At 38.8% G+C, this 24,471-nt stretch overlaps 2 protein-coding genes across 14 annotated transcripts in view; both read left to right on the plus strand.

The window, feature by feature from the left end:
* LRRIQ1 (leucine rich repeats and IQ motif containing 1) overlaps positions 1-5,422 on the plus strand; it is a 304,399-nt gene extending 298,977 nt beyond the window's left edge. The window contains exon 27 of the mRNA XM_082351784.1: positions 1,890-5,422. Coding sequence (XP_082207910.1) covers positions 1,890-2,032 — 143 coding nt within the window. The 3' untranslated portion in view covers positions 2,033-5,422. The remainder of the gene's footprint in view (positions 1-1,889) is intronic.
* A 7,678-nt stretch (positions 5,423-13,100) lies between these two features.
* ALX1 (ALX homeobox 1) overlaps positions 13,101-24,471 on the plus strand; it is a 51,381-nt gene continuing 40,010 nt past the window's right edge. For 2 of the 13 annotated variants that reach the window (XR_014233609.1, XM_082351830.1), the window contains exons 1-5: positions 13,101-13,996; positions 17,367-18,658; positions 18,794-18,918; positions 19,311-19,463; positions 22,302-22,609. Coding sequence is in view for 12 of the 13 variants with exons in the window: in XM_082351830.1 (XP_082207956.1) it covers positions 18,804-18,918; positions 19,311-19,463; positions 22,302-22,609 (576 nt within the window). In the remaining variant the exon portion in view is untranslated. Of the gene's footprint in view, positions 16,965-17,366; positions 18,659-18,793; positions 18,919-19,003; positions 19,464-22,301; positions 22,610-24,471 lie in introns of all 13 variants that reach the window. The other 11 variants (XM_082351836.1, XM_082351840.1, XM_082351841.1 and 8 more) reach the window with 11 other exon arrangements.

A 24,471-nucleotide genomic window follows, 5' to 3' on the forward strand; every position in this document is an offset into this window, starting at 1 on the left:
TTTATTCATCAAAGAATTTTTACTTGCTAGGGCAAGGTGAGGGTTTGCTGTTACTGTTTTTTTTTTTTAAATAGACCAAAGTAGACATTCCATTCTGGTATTTGTTTAAAAAAATGTATATATATTTCCAATATGGAGCTAGCAAATAGAGGACAAGCTTTGAGAATGCTTTCTTAGATTTTTAGGCCACTATTTTATCATTAGGAAATTCTTGCTTTTATGTAGCAGTAGCATTCCTGTTGCTTGAAAGAGTTCTTGCAGTTCTTGCAGTTTCAAAGAGGATACTGACTGGCTTACTGGGGGTAGTTTAACACAGGCTAAATCTGGCTGGCACATAGAAGCCAACCTCACTTGGTATCTCTCTTGTTTGTCTCTCTGCTGAGATTATCTTCATGAGGGCCAGCTGTGAAGGTCTCTAAACTGCACTCTCTTCTGTCTCTTAATTCCATCACAGACTTCTGCCTATAGTCATAGGCATCAGCCTTTCTGTGCCTGGATTACCATTTCCTAAAACAATAGCTTTTAATTTTTTTTCCTGCCTTTTAGTAACATTTTCTGTATGGACTGAAAGTAAAATATGCTCCCTTTATAGAGGCTCATTAACTCCTTTGAATTTGTTTTCCTAATCATAGTTTTAAGATTAAAAATCAAAAAAGCAATACTCTGTTTTAAAAAAGCTTTTAAATATAAGATGGACTTTTACAATCAATTTTCACCATCATGTTGCATTAAATTTGAAATTACAGACCAATTTCCACAAACGGTCTAATGTTTTCAAACCTTTCTATTTGGACATATATTTTAAAAATATTTTAAAATTTAGTTGGAGAAGTATTAATCCAGAAAAGAATTTTTTGATATATTTCCCTCTAAACTTATTTAAAGCACAAAAGCATCACAACGAAGAAGAGTCACATGGTTTGAACCTTTGCCTCGAACCAGGACTGAGGGAGCTCTGGAATGCCTCACTTTGCTGCTTCTCAAATCGTTTCCCCACTGATACAGCCCTGTGCACTTGCTTAATCCTCAGGAGATTTGAAGCAGATGATCATAATTCTTTAATAGTATTCTTGATACGGCATCTTGGGGTCTTGCCGAGTAAAACATTCCTAATCTGCTATCCCATTCTTGCAACTACTATGTGCTTTTAACCCTCTAACAATTTTTGTTACTTTTTTCTGGATAAATTCTAACTTGTTGAATGTAAGTAATTATTTCTTCCATCTTATAGCACCTGCTTACAAAGCATTCTCCCAGGTCTAACCACCACTGCAATATAATCAGAAAGTTAATCTTCACAACAACCCTGTAATGCATGATCATTTCCCTCATTTATAAAACTAAGGCTCAGAAAGGCTGTGACCTGTCCAGTCACAAAGCTGTGTTTTATGCAGCCAGACTAGAAACCATGAATATCTTTAGATTCTGCATCTAATATCCTTTCCATATTGCCAAGGTTTTTTTTTTTTTCTGAAAAAGTTCTTAATTCAATAGGACTATTTCTAAAACTAATTTTAACATATTCACTGTTTATGAAATATAAACAATTATAAAAATTTAAACTATGAAAACATAAATGTAAATATCTAGAAACTAAGACATATCATTTCATAGTCTTGAAATTCCAGGGACATTTGGATTGTAGATAGAAGGAAATTGTTATATCTATTTAATTTTTTTAAGTCAGTTTCTTTCATTTAACCTAAATACAATTTATACTAAACTTTGATTATATTATTTTGCAAACAAAAAGGAAACTCAATATACTTTTTTTAAACTGAAAGATCATACAATTCTAAAATGCATGTGATTGACAAATATATTTCTTTTAAATATAATTTTACTTGGATCAAGTTAAGTGAAAGTGAACATTTAATGTCACTATCTAGGTTGTTCAATTAAGGGAATACTTGCATCAATGATAACAAATACAAGACCTTCTAAGAAAGAACGTATATCATTCCGTGACAATCCTGTACAACTCAGTGGTGGATGGGGAAGTGGCAAAAAGAAGGTGAAAACTTCAAACTAATCCTTCAAGCTTCAGCATTCAAAGCATATGGCACACAGTTTCTTTTCAAGAGATCTGTGGATAAACTGGTCATATTACCAATCGGATACAAGGTTTTAAGTGTATTTAATTTGTATTATTATCCATATTTCACGATTCTGTTTTCTGATGGATTTCTCTTATTTTCCATCTGTAAAATACAGTTTTGCTGTTGTTCCTGTGTTCATATGGAATGGCTTCCAGAAATTAATTCTTGAAATATTGTAATGGAATTTGCATATCCAATTTCTTTTTTTATTTAAAATGTTTATTACACATGTACTAGAGATGGTTTTTGTAACCAATAATAAATTGTAATACCATAAATATTATCATAAGAGAATATAACTGTATTTTATGGGACCATTTATAGTACTAATGGATCATTAATATGTTAATAAATTTTATTTGACTATATTGTTATAATTGGATATTTCAAAGATAAATTGACATGTAAATTAATTCAGAATAGAAAATGAAAATAGCCTTTTTCTTTTACTTTGTCATCTTAAATAGATTAGAGTTATGTTAAGAAAATATACATCCCATTTAAATTTCAGTGACATAAATTTAAATATTTATCAATTTAATGATTGGATATTTTATGTGTAATGTTTCATTCTTATCATTTATAAAGGGTAGATGCTCATTCTGCTTCAATAATATTATTCTTCTGACTCAAAAATACTCTATAATTTTAATTTTTAATGTGCCTTAAAATAATTATCATTAAAAAATCTTTTCAACTTTTCAAACCCCAGTCTTATAATTTTGTAATGTTAATATATTTTCTAAAATTACAGATGAGTTTTATTAAATTCTTACTATTGTGTAGTCAGTATTCTGTGATAGCTTAGTAAATATAATGTGCAAAATGCTGCATTTACCTTTCATGCTCCTTAGGATCTTTAACTCTCCTGAGTCTGAGGCTTTTTTCACAAAGCTAAGTTCTCCAGTGACTTTCCAGTTTGTTGCTGTGTAATAGGATCCAGTGAACTTCAATTTTGTTTTGTTTTGCTTTTCCTACTCTTTATTGAAATATTTCATTTTAAAATGATTAGCAGATTTAGAGATGCATTTATTTAGTTTGTGTCCCCCATCTACTTTTGGAGCTCTGTAGCATCTCAAACCTGTAAATCTCTTTTAACTTGACTGAGATGGAAATGTTAATGAGCCTTGAGCTGTCAATCAATAAAGAAAACATGGATTCATATGTTGTGGCCTAGAAATTGAGGCTTTGGAAAGTAAGCTCCATGTGTAGTTGCTTTATGAACATGCTGTTATGTCATCTTTTTACTAATGGCATCCACAAACCAGCATAATGTAATGAGGGAAAATATTTTATCTCAGCTTATTGTGAACCCTGCAAGAGAAAACCACATTAAAGCTGATATTGATGGGGTTTTATGGTTCATATGTGCAAATCAATGAAGTGGAAAGGCTGGTATGAGAAGTGAGATGCTTATGATTAAACTGTTTTAGAGCCTAAAATAATTTAATCTCTAGTTTCCTTATTCTGTGATCTGTGTAATTGTTTCATAATATTAATTTTGAGGAAGATGATGGGTGTTGATGCTCCTTAAATTTGTAGGTTATGATTGATTTATTTGTCAATAAAATAGTTTCCTAATTATGGAGTTATATTGGAAGTTCTTTGTAGTGTTCTTTATTGTGTCCAGCCCTAAAATGGTCATTTGAAAAATCTTTCAAAGTTCAAACTTATCATTTTTGATGCTAGTTTATTTATGTTTATGAAAATAGAAAAGGGAAATTTTAAAACTGAATAAATTTTAAATTTTAATTAAAATTTTTTTAATTTTAAAAATTGAATAAAACCTGAAAAGAAATCAAAACAAGAGATACTCTTTCTCCTGTTTCCTTGATGAGACATTAAGGCAAATTTTGTCTTTAAGATTTGTGAAGGTAGAAATATGAGCTTACATTGTCACTTGGTTGACTGAATTTTGGATTGGCAGTGATGGACCTAGGCAATGCTACTATTCAAATGCACATCCCAACATGGCATTTTGCTCTTTCCTACACCCTATGTTCTATGACCAGACCCTTCCCAGCTCAATTCTCACCTTCCTACCTGGCCACCTCCCCCAGTGCTATCACAAACAATCATCACCAATCACTTCTTATAAGAATGGCAGAGTGAATCACTGATCACAAAAAGGCTGATAGGATGTTTGGTGATTCCAGAATGTCTTGATAGGAGAGTTAACTATATTGGTTTATGGAGCTATCACCCTCCCAAGGTCCAGTCTGCCCAACATCTTTGGGCACATAGTGCATTATAGGAGATCTTACTAGACGCTGTGGGAAGCATTCCAAATCCTAATTTCTTATTGTGCTCATACAATAGTTAGTGCTACAGCCCTTACATATTTCCTACCAAATGCAGTTTCCATCATCTTTAGAGGCCAGAAAATTATTCACCATCAGGATTTATGATTTTCATGACTGTACTGGGGTCAAGTGAATTATCTACTGAATATGCTTTAATTTAGGGGAAGAAAACCCCTAAGCTTTCTATAGCATATTGGTTGTCAAAGCTAACTTCTAACTAATCTCTAATAGGAGATGTAATTTTACTGTCTATTTCAGTGTAGGATGCAATCCATTATCTACCATGATATTTTTACCTACCTAGATAGAGCTGTCTTTTTGTCATTAATGTTTGTGACATTCAGAGAAAGCCTCTTTCCAGCACATAAACAACTATAATCCAGATCTGTGCTGTCCAAAATATTAGCCATTAAGCCACACATAACTACAGAGTACTTCTGATATGGTTAGTCTGAGTTGAGACCTAAGTATAAAATGCACAGCAGATTTCAGACATTTAGTATGAAAAAAGAATGCACAGTTGCCCAATAATTTTGTATTGACTATGTTTAAACAATAGTATTTTGGCTTAAATAAAGTAATATCATCTATTTTAAAAAATGTTTTAATATGAGTACTAGAAAATGTTAAGTTACATATATATCTAACATTGTATTTCTATTAGGTAGTGCTGACCTGGAGGCTATCCTGTGAGATAACTTAAGTAGGGTGTATTTATGCAGAAAATAATTGATAAAATAATAGATAAAAGATAGTGCCTACAAAACAGGCACAAGAAAATCCTAGTTTATAAGAAAAGGAACTTTGATTCTGCTAAACATAGTGAATATTATTAAATAAAAAGGAAAAATAACCCTCCACTGTGGTTCCAGACTTTAAGATGGCATAAGTGCATTTAACTCTGCATAAATTTAACTCTCATATAGTGTGTGTGTGTGTCTATTTTTACTTGATTTTAATAAGAGACCATCTTATAAAGTCAGGTTGAAGTCTTTTATGTAACTGCTGATAAGAAATAGAATTCACACCCACCTGGTAGTCTATGTTGTATCAGGCTTTACATATATATAGCTGTTAATTTTTCAAATGGCAGGATTTGAACTGTGACATAGATGGGATCTCTTAATGGGAGCCATATTATATTTGGCATTCTATTGTATAATAAATCCAGTTTTAATCCAAGATCTAAAACATAAAGGCCAATAACAGTTGTATAAAGGAATATAATGCATTTGAAAGTAACAAATGTAGTGTGTTTATAACATATGCTTCATTTAATACAGCCTGACCACCAATCTTCCTTACCTCCAAATATCATGCAGTTGATGTCCTGTTTCTAGGATCCAGAATTTTACCCAAGTCAAAAATTGAAGTGAAAGGTTTCATGTGACTTTTCATTGATAACTTATCTCCCTGCCAGCACTGAAGGGCAAGAGCCCTCTGTAGTAGATCTGGAATGGCCACCAGTAGGAAGGACTGGTGAGGACTCTAAAGGACTCTTTAGAGCTCAGTGAGAAAGGATGCAGGAAGTAGCAGGAAGGAGTGCCACAGTTGGCAATGTCTGCTTTAGCACTGGGAGGTTAGAGTGAGGGCTTCTCTGGTGTTGCTTTTGCACAATAGCTAACCAAGGTGCTACAGAAAGACAAATCCTTTCTATGAAGCTTTAGAGAAAAGTGAACCAACTGAATTAACATTACAAAGGTTTGTCTTTACTATGAGTGTAACCTTCGTAGCATCCCTACATTTTAGGAGGTCTTGTTATAACCACTTTTACATCACAAGAGCAAAGGTGAGAAACCACTGCAAGTCCATGCTTTGCTTATAAAGGCCTGACTGCATCTACCAGTGGTTACCAGGTGAGTACATGTAAAACTTTTTTAAAAATAAATATATCATTGGAATTTCTAAAAAGTTATTTTCTCCTGCAAAAGCTATAAGAGAAACTTTCAAACTTGTTTTATAATTTTCATAGAATTGGTCTAGATCAGCATTGTACAATACAAATATAATGTGAGCCACATATGTAATTTTAATGTTTCTAGTGGCCACATTACAAATGTAAAAAGGAATTGATAAAATTAATATATTTTATTTAACCCATATCCAATACCTTTTTTTAATCAAATGGAATTATAAGAACATTATGTTACAGGAGAAAACTTCAACTTTACCAGCCTCTAAAATTACCTATCTTGGAGAAAAAATAAAAACGTATAAAAATAAGATGATTTCTGATTAGATATCTATTAATGTATAACAATTAGTAATATTCAGCTATACACATTCCAAGTCAAATATATGCTAACTTTACTGTTTTGCTCTTTGATATGGATTTGAGGTTTCCTCCCACAGTTATTCAAGATTTCTCTCTCAAAGTTCATGTAGCAACAGAAAATTACAAGAAGACACAGTAAGGGTGGGTCTGTTTTTCATCTCTCTCTGGATCATTCAGATTTGGTCTAACCATGGACTTTCTATTAACTTCAAAATGAAACCAATGCTTAGAATAACTCAATATAATACAAAGAGCAAAGTAGGAAATCAGCACATCAATTTTGTTCTGCTCAGCACATATTTTGATATGACACATATGGAAGAAAGTGAAAAGAACATGATTTTTTTGTAATCTAACTGTCCTGTGTTCTAATCCTCTGATATGTTACCTTGGACAAGCAGCAAACTCTGAGTCTGTTTGTTTACCAGTAAATTAAAAATACAACTTATAGGGTGCAGTGAGATCAAGTGACAAAGTAGATGAGAAGCCCCTGGCTCCGTCCCTGGGGTATCATAAGCACTCAATAAATGGTGACTTGACACAGAAAATCTTTCCAGACCAATCTTCCAAAGTTAAACCAAAAATTGGATCAATTCCGCATACTTTATTTTAGGAAGTATTTCCATGAAATGATGAAAAAATATTTAAAATATATCTTGAAAACTGACTTCTCGAGATTTGCCTTGAAATGGAAGTAGAATTCAGTGCTTCAAATACATACATATTGAGCCTCCTCCATATGTATGAGTGCAGAATACTTTGGAAATGTAAAAGTCATACACTTCTAATAGCATGTTAACTTATTTTTTCACATGGACAAGTAAAAACATATATTTCTATAAAACGGGCTGAAATGTCAGCACCGCAGCTCTGTAGGCAATGCTCTATACCCCAAAATAGACTCATAAAATGTTTCCACTACCAGGTCCCAAAGGGGATGCCCAGTAATTGGCTAGATTGGCTCACATTCTCCTCTCCTCCCAATTCTCCACTCCCCATGCCTTCTCTTCAAAGGAAAGACAGAAAAAAAAGGGGATCCATCCCTTGATTTCTTTCTTAATCTTTATTCAATTTTAAAATTGAGAACAAAAACTTGCATATTTTATTATCTTCATAAATATAAACTGATTTTAAAAGATGAGTATACCAGCAAACAGCTCTATAAGGAACTTTTATTTTAGTATCCTAAAGGGGATAAAAAATGTTTTGGGCATGGGAAGGTTAGTTTCAAAGGAGAATGAACAGGGAAAGGGTGTTTTCATATTCTGTTTATTTAACTGATCTTCAAGGATGAATTGATATTGAGGCAAGCAAGCATTTCAGGCAAAGGATACAGTCTGAATAAATACCTGGAGACAGCAGCATGTCCAGGGAATGGAGAGTAGACAATCCAGGGACTGAATTACTGGACAGAACTGAGAGAGCCCGGTGAGAGAGACAGGGAATTAGTGGGAAATAGGATTGAAAAGTAACATTGGATAAAGTACCTTGAGACCTGCCCAGCCTATAGATTTTAGGTTATATGTGTGGTCTCTAAGTGGAAAACTGCTATGTGATGGTTTTCAAAAATATTAATAGGAAGATGTTAGTATTTTCAGATACTGTTATTACCAATAATTACTGGCTTATTTCAAAATAAAAATAGATATTATTAGGCAAAACATTAATTTGATTCAAATACGAAATAACAGTATAGTTGCCTATCCCAAAGTCCCTGATTAACGGGTACACTGAGTTTTCTTTTATTCGTGTTAAGTGGGAGAAAATTGAATGACTTACAGAGGCGTTGGCCTTTCAGTCTTTTGAGACTTGATTTCACATATGCTGATGCTTCTTAAATCTGCCTGGCAGAATTCTTTGTAAATGCTTTCCTCACAAGGATATTGCTACAGATGGTGACATCCTGAACAAGCTGTTCTACCCCAGGGAATGAGCTCCATGAGGGCTTCAGGAGCACTATGCCGAGTCCTCTAAGTCCAGCAATGGCTGGAAAAAGCTAGAATTTCTAATATTATTTACTTGGAGTATATTAGAATCAAAGAATTGGAAGACCTCTGTCCTAGTCTGCTTGGGCTGCTCTAACAGACTACCATAAACTGGGCAGCTTAAATAACAAATATTTATTTCTCACAGCTCTGGAGACTTGAATTCTGAGATCAGGTTCTTGGTGAGGGCCCTCCTCCTGGTTTACAGATGTCCATTTTCTAGCCGTAACCTCACATGGCAGGGAGAGAGACCTCGTGTCTGTTCATCCCTTTATAAGAGCATTAATCTCATCATGAGGGCTCCACTCTCATGACCAAATATAACCCTATTTATCCCCCCAAGGCCCCGCCTCCAAATAGATCATATTGGGGATTAAGGTTTTGACATAATGAATTTTGGGCGAACACAAACGCTCAGTCCATAGCAGCCTCCTAGAGACCATATAGTTTAATTGATAAGAATTGTATTTCTAATAAATAACTTCAATAGAGTCTTTTTTTCAATACATGGCTTACAGTGAGAATATTTTAACAAGGGGAGCTGAGACCTTAACAGGTAACTCTATTTGTTTTAGGTTATACAAATTGATGGTTAATCACAGAGCTGGGAGTAGGACCCCAGTCTTCCGAGTCACAAAAATCTTGGAAAATTTGTTAGAGGTAATGCCTCTGTCTACAGCCTAACTGAATAGTAGCTTTGGGCAAGCACACTTACCTTGCATTAGCACACACACCTCAGGACATAGCATCTTCCTGGAGATTTGTTTCCCATATGTGATCCTTTCTCCGTCTCTTTCTAACTCTTAAATAACCATAATTATATATTTCATTTTTTAAAAATTTAAATAGTTGAATTTTCTGTTTTTTAAAATCACTTTTCACTTCTTAGCACCATTAATTTATTTTTACTAAGTCCATAATTTGTATTAAATGCTTCCCTATTCTGAATTTAAAAAAATCATAATAATAGTAAACATTTAGTACCTATAGTATGGCCAGGCACTGTCCCTAAATCCTTTAGATACATTAACTCCTTTTATATTTCCTCCCATCCTTTGAGATAGGTACTACTCCTAGCCCCATGCTACAGAAGATGATACTGAATCTTAGAATGGTTACACACTTTTCTCAGCATCACAAAGCCAGCAGGTGGTAGAGCTGGACCCAAATCCTGTGAATGTGAGTCTAGTTTGTACTTTTCAACATTTTTGGTGTTATAGATAAATAGATATGCCTACATATGCATTGTCCTAGAAGTTGTATGTAACCAGTTAGCCAAATGCCATCAATAGGTAATCAAAAATATTATCTAGATAAGAAAAATATAGGCAGACCAGAATGATACCATGGTTATTTGACAGAAAACACCTGCTTTCTAAGTGTAGTCTTTAATTTCAGCTCATAATTAAGGCAAAATATGCTACAAAGTTATTTTTTCCTTAGAGAAAATTAATCCTAATTTGGAAATTAGTACAGTAATTTTTTTGTGAAGGAACTTCAGAGATGTAATGCTACTGTAAGCATTAATAGCAACATTTGGAAGCTTTGGTTTAGAAGAGACTTAGACAAGACAGATTTCTCTAACATCTCTTGTCCAGCAGTGTGCAACTTTGACCATCAGCCCACTTTAGTCAGAGAGAACTGTCATTGTTTAAAAAAAATTTGCTTTTTACATAAAAAGCTGTTTTCCAACCGAACGTGATCCACTTAGTTCCACACTGGGGCTAAACTGAAAAAATTTAATCGCTCTTTTGTATGTCTTAGCTAAAAAATCACTAACTCCTTTAGCCATTCTTTCCATGACATGGTTTCCAGATCCTCTTTGACTCACCCCCAGTACACTAGAAAAGCTCAAAGTTGTTAATTTCTCTCAGTAAAAAGTTTCCAGAGCAATTCTCAGTTCTCTAGATTTCTGCATGATACAGTGTGTAATGAGGACCTGATCTTTCTTGATGTGTGACTGCTTCACTTTTGCTAATGCAATATAAGCTAAGTTTGTTGCAGCTACCTTAGCAACTAAGTCATGCTGTGGACTCAAAATATCTGCAAATCTTTATTCTATGGACTCTTATAATAAAGCTTTGTTTCTCTTCTCCTATATTTCTTTTTTTAACCTTAATTTGCAGCTTTATGTTGGTCTTCACTGGTTTAATTCCATCATTCATTCTACCTTCTCCAAAAATATTTGCCTCCCAATTTCTTGTATTCTAAGGCTTTAACTAGCCCTCTAAGGAATGCATACTTCGTAAAATTTTGTAAGTGCAAACTATATTTTAGTTTTTGGTGAAAATATTGAATCGAATTAAGGTCCACTTTGACTAGATAGTACTTGAAGGAATTTTTAAAAAATGATTTACAGGATTCCTCAGTGTTCACTTCTAGAGCCAAAAAGTTGCAAGAGATACTTTAAAGAAGCTCTTATATCCATCCTATATGGTTTGCCTCAACTGTGATCCAGCAGTTAAACATGCCCAGAGAAGCTCATATAGTTCAAGTAAAACACTGCCCATAGATCTATTTTATTTCATGAAAAATAAAAATTACATTAATAAAGTCTCTTTATTTATTTTGCCAAGATTTATATTTCTTTTTAAACTCTAAGACAATATTCAAAGTTGTATTAACATTAAAAAGAATGCAAGATTAAAGAGCATTCTTACTAAAAACAGAAATCAGTTACTTAGATTTTGTTTAATTCAATTCAATTATTGAGCAATTCTTAATGCAGCAAAAGAATGACTGCAATTCCCTCTCTGCAAAAGTAGGACATGTGAATCAAATACAGGGTAAGAGAAATAATTTCATTAATGTTAATCAGAAATGAACTTTATTGGAAATATGTGGCTTCCCTATAAGTAACTGTATCAAAGAGATTTCCCCCCAAACAAGTTCCTTTAAAATTAAAGTCCTCCTTAAGAACTGAGCTTAATATATATATATATATATATATATATATATATGCATGCAACACATATATATATATTGCACAAGTGGTTGAAATCTCACAAGAATGAAATATAAATGAATTGTTTAAAGCCAACTTTTTTTCTTTCTTTCTCTTGGGGAACTTGAGAAAATACTCGCTGAAGGATGAAGGATTTGGTAGAATGGCAGTAAATATTTTAATTGCTTGTTATATTTGAACTTTATTAATAAATTGTGTGCTCATGACATTTTGTTATCTCCGAGAGCAAACTGTGAACGCAAGAAAGTGTTTAACAGATCTGACTTTATAACAAAGGTCCATGGGGCATCTGCCTCTGGGAGCTGAGAAATGACGTAATCCGCTAAGGAGCGGAGGATTCCTTTCTAGTAGACGGCCTCCAATGCGTCGGGCACCACCCTGCTAAATGTAGTGCGTCAGTTTTGTTTAACAAAAAGGACATTAAAAAAAATGCAGTAAAGGTTGAGAAATTTTTACTGCAAAACAAGATCTTAAGAAGAGACCGGATCATTGCCTTGCATTTACGTATGTATCCGCTAGGAACCTCTTGCAGTCAGGGTGAAAGCTGGCTCTCCCCAACGGAAGAGGCGCTCATTCCCGGTGGAAGGCAGGTACAAGAGTGAGGTGTGCGCTCCTTCACACACTCACGCGCACACGCTACTGTTAAAGAGAGTCACACGTCTTCTGCTTCATCCCCTAAACCTGCAGCAATTTGTGATATGGAATAATTCTGGTTGCCAACTTGTGAAACAAAAAGTGCCCTGTCCTTACCAGGGGACTGTTGGATGATCTATTTGCCAATATCAATATTTGGATGGAAAGCTTAAAATATGCAGTTTTCCCAAGAGTTAGACATTAAAGGAGGGAGAGCACCACTGATGAAATATTAGCAGCAAATTGGTTAACCACTAACTTCTTTCTGTAGTCGTCGAGGCTCTTTTAAGTTTTCAGGAGAAACGAAACTTCATTCTCTTTGCTCAGAACAGAGACTCCTCCACATCTGCTCTCTTAACCACAGCGTCATCCCCGGCCAGTAGGTGACTTCGCCTACAGCCTTGAGGTCAAATCAGGCGGCGTCTGGAGACGCAGCCGTCAGCCCAGAGGCCCGCCAGGGCGGTCCCCTGCGGCTCCCCCGGGCCGGTAGCCGGGAGGGTGGTCCTACCCCAGAGGTGCGCGCCAGGTGGCGAAGCACCGGTGCAAGGGGGCGCTCCGACCGGCCTCGGAAGTTCGCTCGGCTCGTAGCCTTTCTCAGGTTCCCGACTGGAGAGCGCCGGCGTGAGGTCGACCGCGGCCGCGGTGGGACACGCGCGCAGACTCTGGAATGCGGGTTCGCGCGGCCGAGGCGCCGCTCGCAGCCCCGGTCCAGCCTGCGCCCCAACGAGGGGCATCCCAGGAGCTCGGCTCTCCTTCTGCGAGCCACAGAGACTTTTTTATTCCGCATCTCTACTTAACGGCACTTTGCAGGTTAAAGTTTACTTTATCAAAAGCCACAGCGGAAATCCATGTTGTTGGGGTCAGGCAGGACAGGTTGGAAAGGAGAAGTTGAGTGAATATTAATCTTGACCTTCCTCTAAAGTTCTTTAATGATTTTTCGAATGAAGGAGTTGGCGCCCTCCCCCATCCCCCCACCCCTCTCCCCTCCCCGACTAATCCTTGATGTAATGACCGTGTTTGTGTTTTTCTTTCTGTTGAATTCATAGAGCACCGCGGCAAAGAGGTTAAACTAGATTACGAATGGTTTTCAGCTGCTTAACGATGAGGTGCGTTCTAAGCGCACCACCTCGGCACCCAAACCCTGTTTTCTTGTCCAGAGGTAAAGGGTATTCGTGGGTGAGGGAAGGGCACAGTAGGTGGGAGTCTAACAGGAGGAGAATCTGCTCCTCTCGGTTTGGATCTGCCTTGATTATGTCTATTGGCCCTACCCTGATCGGGTTTGTTTAATGACCATGGGCTTTATACTTACATTGTATATAATTCCAGTCCAAAGGAGAAACATCCGTCCTGTCGTTTTGCTTCCATCTGTATTGAGATGTTAAGTCTTTTCCTGAGACGCGAAAACTCAACGCGTAAAAGTGTTTGCACAGCATTTTTTTGAAAGTAAGTTCTGTCTTTAAGAGATAGCTAATAAATCAGCAGGAAAAATGTATCAAAAACATATTGGATAGAAGCTTAAACAATTCACATCTCAAATAAAACGGTGGAAGACATGTTATAGGTAAGCGATTAATAATTTGCTAGTGAAATCTGGGCTTATGAATTGAATACAATTTATCTTAATTATGCACTATACGAAAGTATAGGTGTCATAAAAGAGATCTAACTTTAACTTTTTATTTTATTATATTTAGAACTTCCTGGAGCAATGACGACAGCCATAAAGAGAAATAAAGGTAATTAGATTATTGCAGTTGAATTACGATTTTTTTAATATTTGTAATAAAATACATTTCTCTACTAAATGTAAACAGTGGCATGTTAGATAAGTCACAGTATTTGCAAGTGGGGAAAATAGTCATTTTAGACTTTCACATTTAAATTAGATCCTTTAGGAGAGCAGAAATTAAGTCCATTTCTCTCTTTAAGAAAAGGGCAACTCTGTAAGAAACTATTACTGAAACAAGTTGAAATTCAAAAACAAGCATAGGTCTTCGAAAAAGTATGTGAATTTCTAAAATACCAGAACACTTACTATGATTGAAATCACAGGTAAATTTAATCCATTATATTTGAGAGCTTTGTTAACAGCACACTTGAAAGACTGACGGGACTGATTAAAATTCAGGCCATTGTTTTTCAAATTAAAATATAGAAGCTTCAAAAATATGACAAAGTTATATATATTAGTCTATAGGTGTGTTTTCTGGAGTAGATGATGGAACAGATATTTTAAAGGAAAGCTTAAATGTTTCTTTGTGTATATATATGTACATATATATTTTTTATTTTGATGAAAACCTCTTGAGCTGCTTCAATGCAAACTATATTTCAGTATCTGTTATGTCTGTAGAGCTGTGGGAAGGGTGAAGATGAAGCCAGGGAAGGAAAGCAGCAGCGGAGCACACACAAAACATGAGGCCACCTGGCTTCTTGCCATCATACATGACATTCAATTATTTTAGTACTTTTTCATGAGAGTTTTCTCTCCACCCAGCTTCCCCTCCCCTCTCCAGACTCTTGCTTTTCTACATTTGTCATAGTTCATCTAATTCAGCACGCATTTTTCCTAGCTTTACTTACTAGTATGCCTCAAACTCTTGCCAAAAAAAGAAAGGGCTAAGATGAAAATTCTTGCAATCCTATCTTGACATTCCCACTATTATTATATAAGTGTGACATTTCTTTCAAGAAGTTGAGAAAGGAACCAGAGTGGTATACACATTGCTTCAACTGTTGCTTTGATGTATGTACTCAAAATATTTTTCATTTCCCAAAATATAGTCTCATGGGGGAGGGGGGCATCAAAAGCAACTTTCAGACCATGAGAATTTTTTTTAAATGTAAACTAAGTCAAACTGACAGCCAATCCCTTATCTGAACTTGACTTACCTGAATTACCTTTGTATGTGTGGGGGGGTGGGGTGGGGAGGAGGAGTCAGTCATTTCAGTGGACTTTTAAACTAGTTTTAATTTAATTACTTTAATTCTAGGCTCTAAAGGGAACTAAGTAAAGAAAACTTTAAACACATCCCAAATCACTGTGTTTGGGGAGCTGGCACCTCACAGCAACAGCAGGAACAACCACAAACTGGTTGCAGGAATGTTAAATGTAACTTCAAATCAGAACATCAGAGTCACTTCACAAAATAGCCTTTCCGCTGTGTTAGCATCCCTGGTGCCAGAGAAATGAGAAAACAGTGTTGCAAAGAGGCTGAGACTTGAACCTGCAGTAGGTCATGTTAACCCTCATCCTTTTGCTTCCTGGACTCCGCACATTCCTTCCTGACTCTGCCTCAATCCCATCAAGGAGATGTGAAGAAGCATCAGTAGCTGCACCCAGGGATCTGAAAGTGCCAGCATCCTAGAATGTCCTAAATTTTGTTAGGATTTAAAAGAAACTGATGGCTCCCCATCTCTGTCCCTCTCCTACCCCCACTCTCACCCCACTCCTACCACCTCCTGCAAGTGCTTTTTGCCAGGTAGATTTCTTCACTAACATGAAAGATGGGGAGCTGAATCCTGGATTTAGAACCCAGGTTCCAGGTATGGAAAGTGATGAACAGTTCTCTCAAAGGAGAAATAGAAAGGTGGAGGAAAGAAGGGAATGGTAGCCTGGGGGTGATGGACTGAGTGTGCTGAGATAAAATCCCAATTAGAACCTGGTTTAATAGACTGGCTCTCTCTGGCCAGCCATGGTTCCTCGAGGCACTGGACCCCGGGGCCCTAGCCATGCTGACCCGTTGGAAGTGGGGAGGCTGGGATGAGGAATGTGGATTTAGAAGCAGGTTTTTAAAGCCTGCTGAAGAGGAAAGAGCTATGTAGGCTCTGGATAGAGTAGCTGAAAGTATTTATCAAAGTGCTGTGGTCAATTTCCAAGAAGGTTATCCTCAAAGCACCAGGCAGAAAATGCCCAGGTAAATCTCAGAGAGGGCAAGACACCCTCCAATCCAATCAGCCTCGTTTCTTCTCCCTTCTTGTGCCTTCCAGAAATCATTTAATTATTGTTGTTTTAATTAGTATTATTTTAAATTTATTATTTAAGGCTCCAATGGTTAGAGCTGTGATATTACCATAAACTCCATCTCAACCTCTCAGAATCCAATTAATGCAGCTCTTGGCAACCAGAGACCCAGCTTCTTGCCAAAAACTGCAGATTAAGCATTCGTTATGGGAGTTTGCCATTAGCTGTTCCCTATGTTTTGGGCACATGTGGTTACATGTCCCCAAACATACAGGACTCTGTGTAATAGATTTGCATTTCCAAGAGGCTCCAGGCATATTAAGTGGGGTTGGTGACACCTTGCACCCACCCCTCCAACCACTCATCAAAAGTGGGGTTGAGGTGTGGGGTGGAAACGGGTTTACTAGGCAGCTGTGGACCCTGGCTCTTCTTTAGTTTCCTCTGCGAGCTGGACCTTTATTGGTTTACAAGCACTCTAGAGCTTACATCATATGTCTTTCATTTAAGAGACACCGAATGTTTTTCAGGGAATTCAGGGCTCTTAAGACGCATATTTATAAACAAGCTGACAGAGCTCTACGAGGTAACTAAGTTCATTGCTAGGAGTTGTTTGTATATTTCCTCAAGTCAGCAAGGCGTTGTTCTTGCTGCTGTGAATTTTTGAAAAACCTATTAAACGACCATTTCTCTTATCCTCCCCGTGTCTACTAGAGAAAGGCAGGCTGTCAGAACATCTGAAGGTAAGGTACAGAAGGGGTTAGGAGAGAATCAAAAATTATCAACCCGGATAAGAGTGAGTGGATAACTGGACTTCCGACATTCCTGTAGGGACGGCCCAGGAACAGCTAGAAAGTGCTCAGGAAGCGCATAGCTTGCTCCTTCGCCTTAAGCGTGGATAGGATGTACCAGGGCAACCTCTCGCCAGCTTTTCCCGGGCCTTCCTCCCTCGTACCACCCCCACCCCAGCACCCCACACCCCCCATCCGAGGATGCCAGGCTTGGAGTTCGCGCGCCTTGGTGCAGTCTGGAATTCTCCCTGAAAGCTTTTCTTTGCGCCCCTTTTGAGACTTAACAATTAGTGTTTGGTGCCGGCTGCACGGCTCCTGAGGTAGTAATAATACAGCTGAAGTTGTATCATTCAGGAATAGTGTCAACTGGCGAGAACCTGAGTGCGCGCTCAAGGCCGTGCAGAGCGCGGCGCCACGTGAACCGAGCTTGTGCCCCTGGCTCGGGAGAAGCGTCTTGGGAGAACGGGGGCGCCTGCTCGGGTCCCGCTCGGCCGGATCTGGGTTTAGGACCGGCCCCGCTTCTGGGGCACTGCTGAAGCGCCGCTCTGAGGTGCGCAGCGCTCCATGATTCTTCCCCGGCTGCGGCCCATGCTGGCCTCGAAGAGGGTCTCCCAGTGAGTCCTAGGTCAGCCAAGACCCCGAAGAAAGTGCAAATTCCCGAGCACATCCGGAGGCTCGCCAGAACTGGGCTTGGCCTCGCCGCCCCGGAGTCGGGGCTGTCCCGCGTGCCCAAGGCCGCGGGGTGGCCACCCGGCTGTCCTGGGGAGACGCGACGGGCGCTGCGAGGGCCTGTGCGAGAAAGGCCGTCGGGTAGAGGCCTCCCTTGGAGGGCGCAACCCTTAGTCCCCAACTTGTGGGCGTTTTCACCCAATTTGCCAGTTTAAGAGGCCTGTTGCTAATGGCGGCCTTTCCTTGCCCAAGGCGCTGAACGCTTTTCCCTCCGACGCGGCGGGCTCCTCCGAAACCAAAGGCAGTCCCGAAGCCTCCCAGAGGGGCTTTCAGCTCCGCAGTGCTGCCTGCCCTCAGGGAGCGGCCAGCTCCCCAGCCCCCCACCATCCCCTCGGGCTGGAACCGAGGTCCGGGCCCAGCTCCGCGCGCGCCCGTCGCTCCCCGAACGCGCTTTTCAAACTCGACCGCGACTATTTAAGAGTAAAATAATAATCTTTTGAAAACCACCCTGAAGGCCTTCCTCGTTCATAAACCCCTTTGTGTAACGAACCTCTCTCTGGCCTACACTAAGGGCCCTTAGGAGGTACTTTTCCGATCGGGGTTTCTTAAAATAATCTGGATCTAATGATAAAATCGTGGACCAAGGGGAGGGGTGGAAGAAGGGTGGGGAAATCAGGTTGGTATCGGTATAATGTTTTCAGTGCCTCTTGCTCGGCTTTCCTCTCCCACTGCCACCACATCCACACGCCACCGCATTCCAGAAAGAAAGAAAAGGCCACGAGTTCGTGAGCGCCGAGAGCCCCCGGACGCCGAGCTCCTCGGGATTGCAAGGAGAAGCGGCCCCTCTACCACGGCCATCCCAGTTCATAGCTGCCAACGTACCCGGCTTCTTGGGCTTCGGATTAATGTGGATCTTCCACAGAAACGGTTTACGGATGAAGTAAAAGCCCTTTAGAGCAGTACTTCCTTTCAAGTTGGTAAGACGCCTCTAAATCTTTCTGGTAGTGAGTGGCCGGCGTGGGGGTGGGGTGGGGACCGGGTGCCGGGCGGGCGGCCCGGGAGGGCGCGGAGAGCGGGGAGAGGAGGGTTAACTGCTTTGCGATCTCACCGAGCTCTTCCGAAATGCCAGTCCACTGTCGCGGCGGCAATGTTTCTGGGTGTCGTGGCCTCATCCCTGCTGGCATTTGTCTGAAATGGAGCTGTCTGTCTAACCTAGGCCTGGACGCGCCCTGCCCGGGTAAGTGGGGGAAGATGGGGGTGGGGTGGGGGCGGAGGGGAGTCCGGGGTGGAGTTAGTCGCCTGCCTATTTTCATATTCATTAGAACTGGGAGGTTGCCCGAGGAGCCCAGCTGAGTTTCAAGATATAAAAGCAACTTCGGGTGCCCCCTTTCCAGCCGGGACGTCTTAAAGGGCTCGGAGCCGGGCAGCTCCCCGCGCCGCAGCGCCTGCTTCCCCTTCGCTCCTCTCTGGCCCTCCCTCCTTCCGCCCCCTCGCTCCCTCCCCCAGCGCGCTCCAGCCTCCGATCTCCAGTAGCTCCGAGACAGCTTTCCAGGATTATGGAGTTTCTGAGCGAGAAGTTTGCCCTCAAGAGCCCACCGAGTAAAAACAGTAACTTTTACATGGGCGCAGGAGGCGCGTTGGAGCACGTTATGGAGACGCTGGACAATGAGTCCTTTTACAGCAAAGCGTCGGCGGGCAAATGCGTGCAGGCCTTCGGGCCCCTGCCCCGCGCCGAGCATCACGTGCGCCTGGAGAGGACCTCGCCCTGTCAGGACGGCAGCGGTGAGTCCCCTGCTCCAGCCGGAGTCGCGGAAGCCCACCCGCAAATCCGGAGTGCGGGGAGTGGTCGGGGCAGGGAGGGAGGGAGGGAAGGAAGAAGGAAGAAAAAAAGGAAGGAAGGGAGGAAGGAAGGGAAGGAGGGAGGGGGAGCGAGAGAGCTGGAGGGCGGAGGAAGGCAGTGGAACGGTGCTTATTTTAGGAAGCGGAGTTTTGGCTGCTACAGACTTCGGGGGGAGCCGAGGAAGGAACCCGCACCCGGTTGCCTCCGCGCGGTTCTCCTTTCGCTGTCCTCCACGGGTCCTGGAGTCCCTCTGTCAGGACCCCGGCGTAAACTGATAGGGCGCTAAATAGAGCGTAATTGAGTCAAGACAGCGCGCTTCCTCTGCGAGCCCGCCGCGCTGCCCAGGCAGGAGGAGCTGAAATCCATCACAGCTCGTTAGAGGACGTCACTACCGTCACGAATAAGAAAACTTAGGTGAAAAATGTTTTTTACTTTTCAAGACGCAACGATATTTTTCTTTGTGAAGTTAGAGGGTTACTAGATTAGTTTGTGGGGATCTGTAATTTCTACTTCTTTGGGTTTGCGATACAACAACATACATTTTTGTTAAACGCTAAACCACTTTAAATAGCTTCGGGCAAAGAATCTTCAATATAATCACTCACTCCCGAATTCTGCATTGTCTATTTTTCTGACTCCACGTAGAAGTCACCTAAGAAGACTTTCGGAATGCTTCTGGATGAAATCTTTAACTTTGGATGGCCAAGTATCTCAAAGTCAAAATGTTATCAAAACAAACCATCTATCTTTTCTATCTTGTAACCCAATACAAACCTATTTTTTTAGATCGCGACAGCTAAAGCAAGTTTACAATTCCAAGAGGACTTTTTCTTATCATTGTATATATTCCACAGTTAAGCTGTAAGGAGCGGGTTGTTTTAAAATAACAAACGAATTAAGTGTGAAATATTTACAGCAAGCCTGCCGCCCCCTATTCTAATGGTAGTTCAAAATCTGGCAAGGCACCGGCTCATAGAAGCTCCTTTTCTAAATACCTAGTACGCAATAAGCTTAAAAAACGACCTCGTATATTTTACTTATTTTGTTCAACGTTGCAAGTTACTTTTGACCTGCAAGGTTAAATAAAAAATAAAGGCGCAAACAATAGAGAAAATCAGTTAAATCTCAGTCATTTATTTAGGAAGACGCAAAAAATTTTTATTTTAATACACTGAAGTTTTGGCTTTCCGGCTGTATTTCACATTGCAATATTTTTATTTTGGAATTTACAGAGATATACATAAAGTTATTTCTATGGACAGGATTTTTAAAAAATGGTTCTGAAATGTCCTCTGTTGACAGCTGGATACGACTCAATCATAATTTTTATTTAAATTGTCGGGATTCCAAAAATAAGAAGAGAAATAGGTGATTTTTGATACTTTATCAAGTTTTTAAAGAACATCATACTATTAGGATGGATTTTAGTAGGAAAGTATTAAGTAAGATAAATGTAGGCAACAAGGAGTCCGCTAAATTTAGGAAAGTTCCTGTCTTTCTCCTGAGATGCCCTTACCCTCACGCCTGCTTCCCCTCCCCCATCCCTAATTGCCGCAGTTCCCCATTTAACTCTGCCCGCGGAGACAAAACCGTATTGTTTGTTCATGTCCAGGCTCTTCTTTCTGTTTAGTTTTACATCACATCTTTTTTTGCCTAAATACTCTTCCGTATTTAAGTTACCTAGGTACTAGAGTTCAGTACATTTGTTTAATGATTAAAGCAGTTGTAAAAATACATCATGAGAGAATTTTAAAATAGACAAAAACGAAAAAAGTGTAACAATTCATTGGAAATCATTGTTGTGGCAGGGCTGACTTAAGAAAAATGCTTCCCGTTGCATTATGTGCCTCCATTACATTTGTGTGTGTGTGTGGCACCATATGATGCATTTTCGTTTTATATCATACTGCAAGCATGCACTCAAATCTGGAGGAAACCACTAAAATTAAAGCACCCCTAAACAGAATGCCAGGTGACATCCTTTGTAATCTTTTAATATATGTTTTAATTTCTGTGCTTTACTAGAGGGAAGAGTAAAGCTTTCTGTCTTAAAACATGTTTCATGAGTTAGGCATAAATTTGACAAATTTAGAAAGAACTGCAAATGAGTTTTTAAGCTAAAGAAGTCTACCTAAGTCTTACTATTTTCTGTAGGAAACACACACAGAAACTGATGGAAAATTCATTTTTTAACTTAGTAGGTTGCTTTTTGAAATAAAAAATTTAAATGCAGACATGATATACAGTTGAAATATTGGAAATATAGTAGGAAACAATACCATATCTTAAATCTATAGTCCATAGGTTTTGTGTGGAGGAGAAACATAACTTTTGAAAAGAGTTTGGATTTTGGTTTACAGATAGTATTTAAAATTGAAATATCTTTTTTGAGCCATGTAAGTAGCTTACTTTTGTCTGCTGTGAATAAATAAGACATATTAAATTTGGCTCACCTTTCAAAAATTACGCTCACTTAGATTTTTTTAAAACTACAGCGTCTTTTAATTTGACTAATTTGATTATAAATTATGTGCATAAACATTACGTTAATCCTGGAAAATAGAACTGTGTGTTTTGACAAATTATATGAGTTCCATGTACACATTTTTAGATGATTCTAAACCTGCCCAAAGTGAATTAATAATGTGATGATCAAATTAATACTGGCACAATAAATCATAATGGACCGCTTCCCTGATGCTCTAAATTACTTCAACTTAAGTCCTTCATCCATATGTTTTGCAATCCTGAGAACTGTTGTTTTCCCCCTTTGGGTACAGTGAACTATGGGATCACTAAAGTAGAAGGACAGCAGCCTCTTCACACCGAACTAAATAGAGCTATGGACAACTGTAACAGTCTCCGGATGTCTCCCGTGAAAGGGATGCCAGAGAAGGGAGAACTGGATGAACTTGGGGATAAATGTGACAGCAACGTATCCAGCAGTAAGAAACGGAGACACCGAACCACCTTTACCAGCTTGCAGCTGGAGGAGCTGGAAAAGGTCTTTCAGAAAACCCATTACCCGGATGTATACGTCAGAGAACAGCTTGCTCTGAGGACTGAGCTGACTGAGGCCAGGGTCCAGGTAGGAGCCAGATGAAGGCTTGGGTGTGTGTGTGTTTGGAGGGTGGAGTAGTTGGAGGGGGGATAGTGTTTGATCCATAGTTGTGTTTTACTACAAAGGAAGAAACTGATTCTCCTACTGAAGATACAGAACAGTGTAGTATGTAAGTGTAGCATGTAAGTCTACTCAAGTTACTTTCTACTTGCAAAGGATTTGACAACTCACACACAAGTATAAAAGAAAAGAACACTTGAATTATTACATAGGCATAAAAACTAATGATTATTTTAAAAGAGCAGAATATGATAACAAATCTCTGATTTCAAAAAGTGATTTTTAAAGGACAAAAAACCAGTCATAGCTATCCAATCTAGTAATCCATGTATTTTATTTTTCTATTTTATCAGCCGTTGAAGTTCTTTTTGGGTTATATACCCTATATTGGTAACTTATTTGTATAGTGGTCCATAAGTCTATAATTTTACTGAGGTTGGGGTTATAATAAAACAAGGAAAAATAAAACAATCTCACAAACTCCCAGTTGTTATGTATACCATAAACTATTTTCACTATACATAATTAAAGAAAGATCATATAGCTCATCTACAGTTTTCTAGCCCCAGGAATTGCCAGTACATGCCATTCCGTTATAATTTTTCAAATCTAGATAACTTATATGATTTTTGCAGAGGCAATAGGAATAATAATCTTAAAGTAATTTCTAAATATATAAATTCAGTTAAATTATATCTATATGTTGTATTCAAATTATCAAATTGGATGATTCAATATACTAAATTTCTTAATAATTTGAAAAAAATTTTTAAATATTGGGTAAAATTCTACCTCCTAAGTGTATTTTATTTTTACTAGCCTTGATATTCTAAACTATATTAGTCCCTAAGTAACAATAATTCAGAAGAATAACCTTTTCCTTTGTGTGTGTTTTTACTACTCCAAATAAAATAATTTGAATTTTGCAACTCCCATAAACTACTAGAATAGAGAAATAAATAAAAATTTTATTCTGAGTGGAGTAATAGTATTCCTTCTGAAGATTGAGCCATTGTAAGGCCCTTATACATCAGCAAAGACAACATCTGGTGGTGCAGGAATACCAAGCAGCAGATTTTTGCTTTAGTTTGTGGAGACAAATGGTTACTTTATCTTAGTTCAGGAAGTAAATGTATAGAAAGTCAACACTAAGGAAGAATTTTAGAACTGTCAAGTGTTAACACAAACCCCCCACATGTGTGTTTCTTGGTCTTGTGTTCATATATGTAAATTAGTTATACTTGTAACCATAGAAAAATGTATTTACACACACACAGTGATTAGCTGTGCACAAAGCATGTTTTCCCCTTATCATTTCACCAAGTTCTGATTAATTTTTGTCTAAGAACATGCACAGAGAGCCAGCCTGAACCTAATTTACTCAGATGGTTCTCTTTTCTGCTTTTCACATCAGAGTGGTAATTGGCACCCATTTTAAGGAGATTGTCAAGTCTTTTTCTCAGTAAAAAAGCCCTCATTACTAAATTCCCTCAGTATGCTCCTGCTGCGGAGAGAGCAAGAAAGTGTGTTCTGTTTTGTTTTGTTGTTGATGTTGTCTTAAGCCCTGAATATAGTGGATAATACACACTTCCCAGCAGTGTTCTAAGAAACCATCTGAACAGGTAGCTGTCTTTGTCTTCTTTTAATTGCTGAAAACTCTTCAAAGTGCCATCTTAAATTTGCAATACATGCTTACGCACCAAACTGAGTATTAGTATGTCTCCATAAGTGTGAAGGTAAAGATATGAAAGGTTAGAATTGAATATGAAAGAGAGTAAAATTTTCAAATAAATTTTAATGAAAGGCTTTTTACAATTTGCATTTTTATA

Source organism: Balaenoptera borealis (assembly GCF_965194805.1).
Source record: "Balaenoptera borealis genome assembly, chromosome: 13".
In the NCBI taxonomy this organism is placed as follows: Eukaryota; Metazoa; Chordata; class Mammalia; order Artiodactyla; family Balaenopteridae; genus Balaenoptera; species Balaenoptera borealis.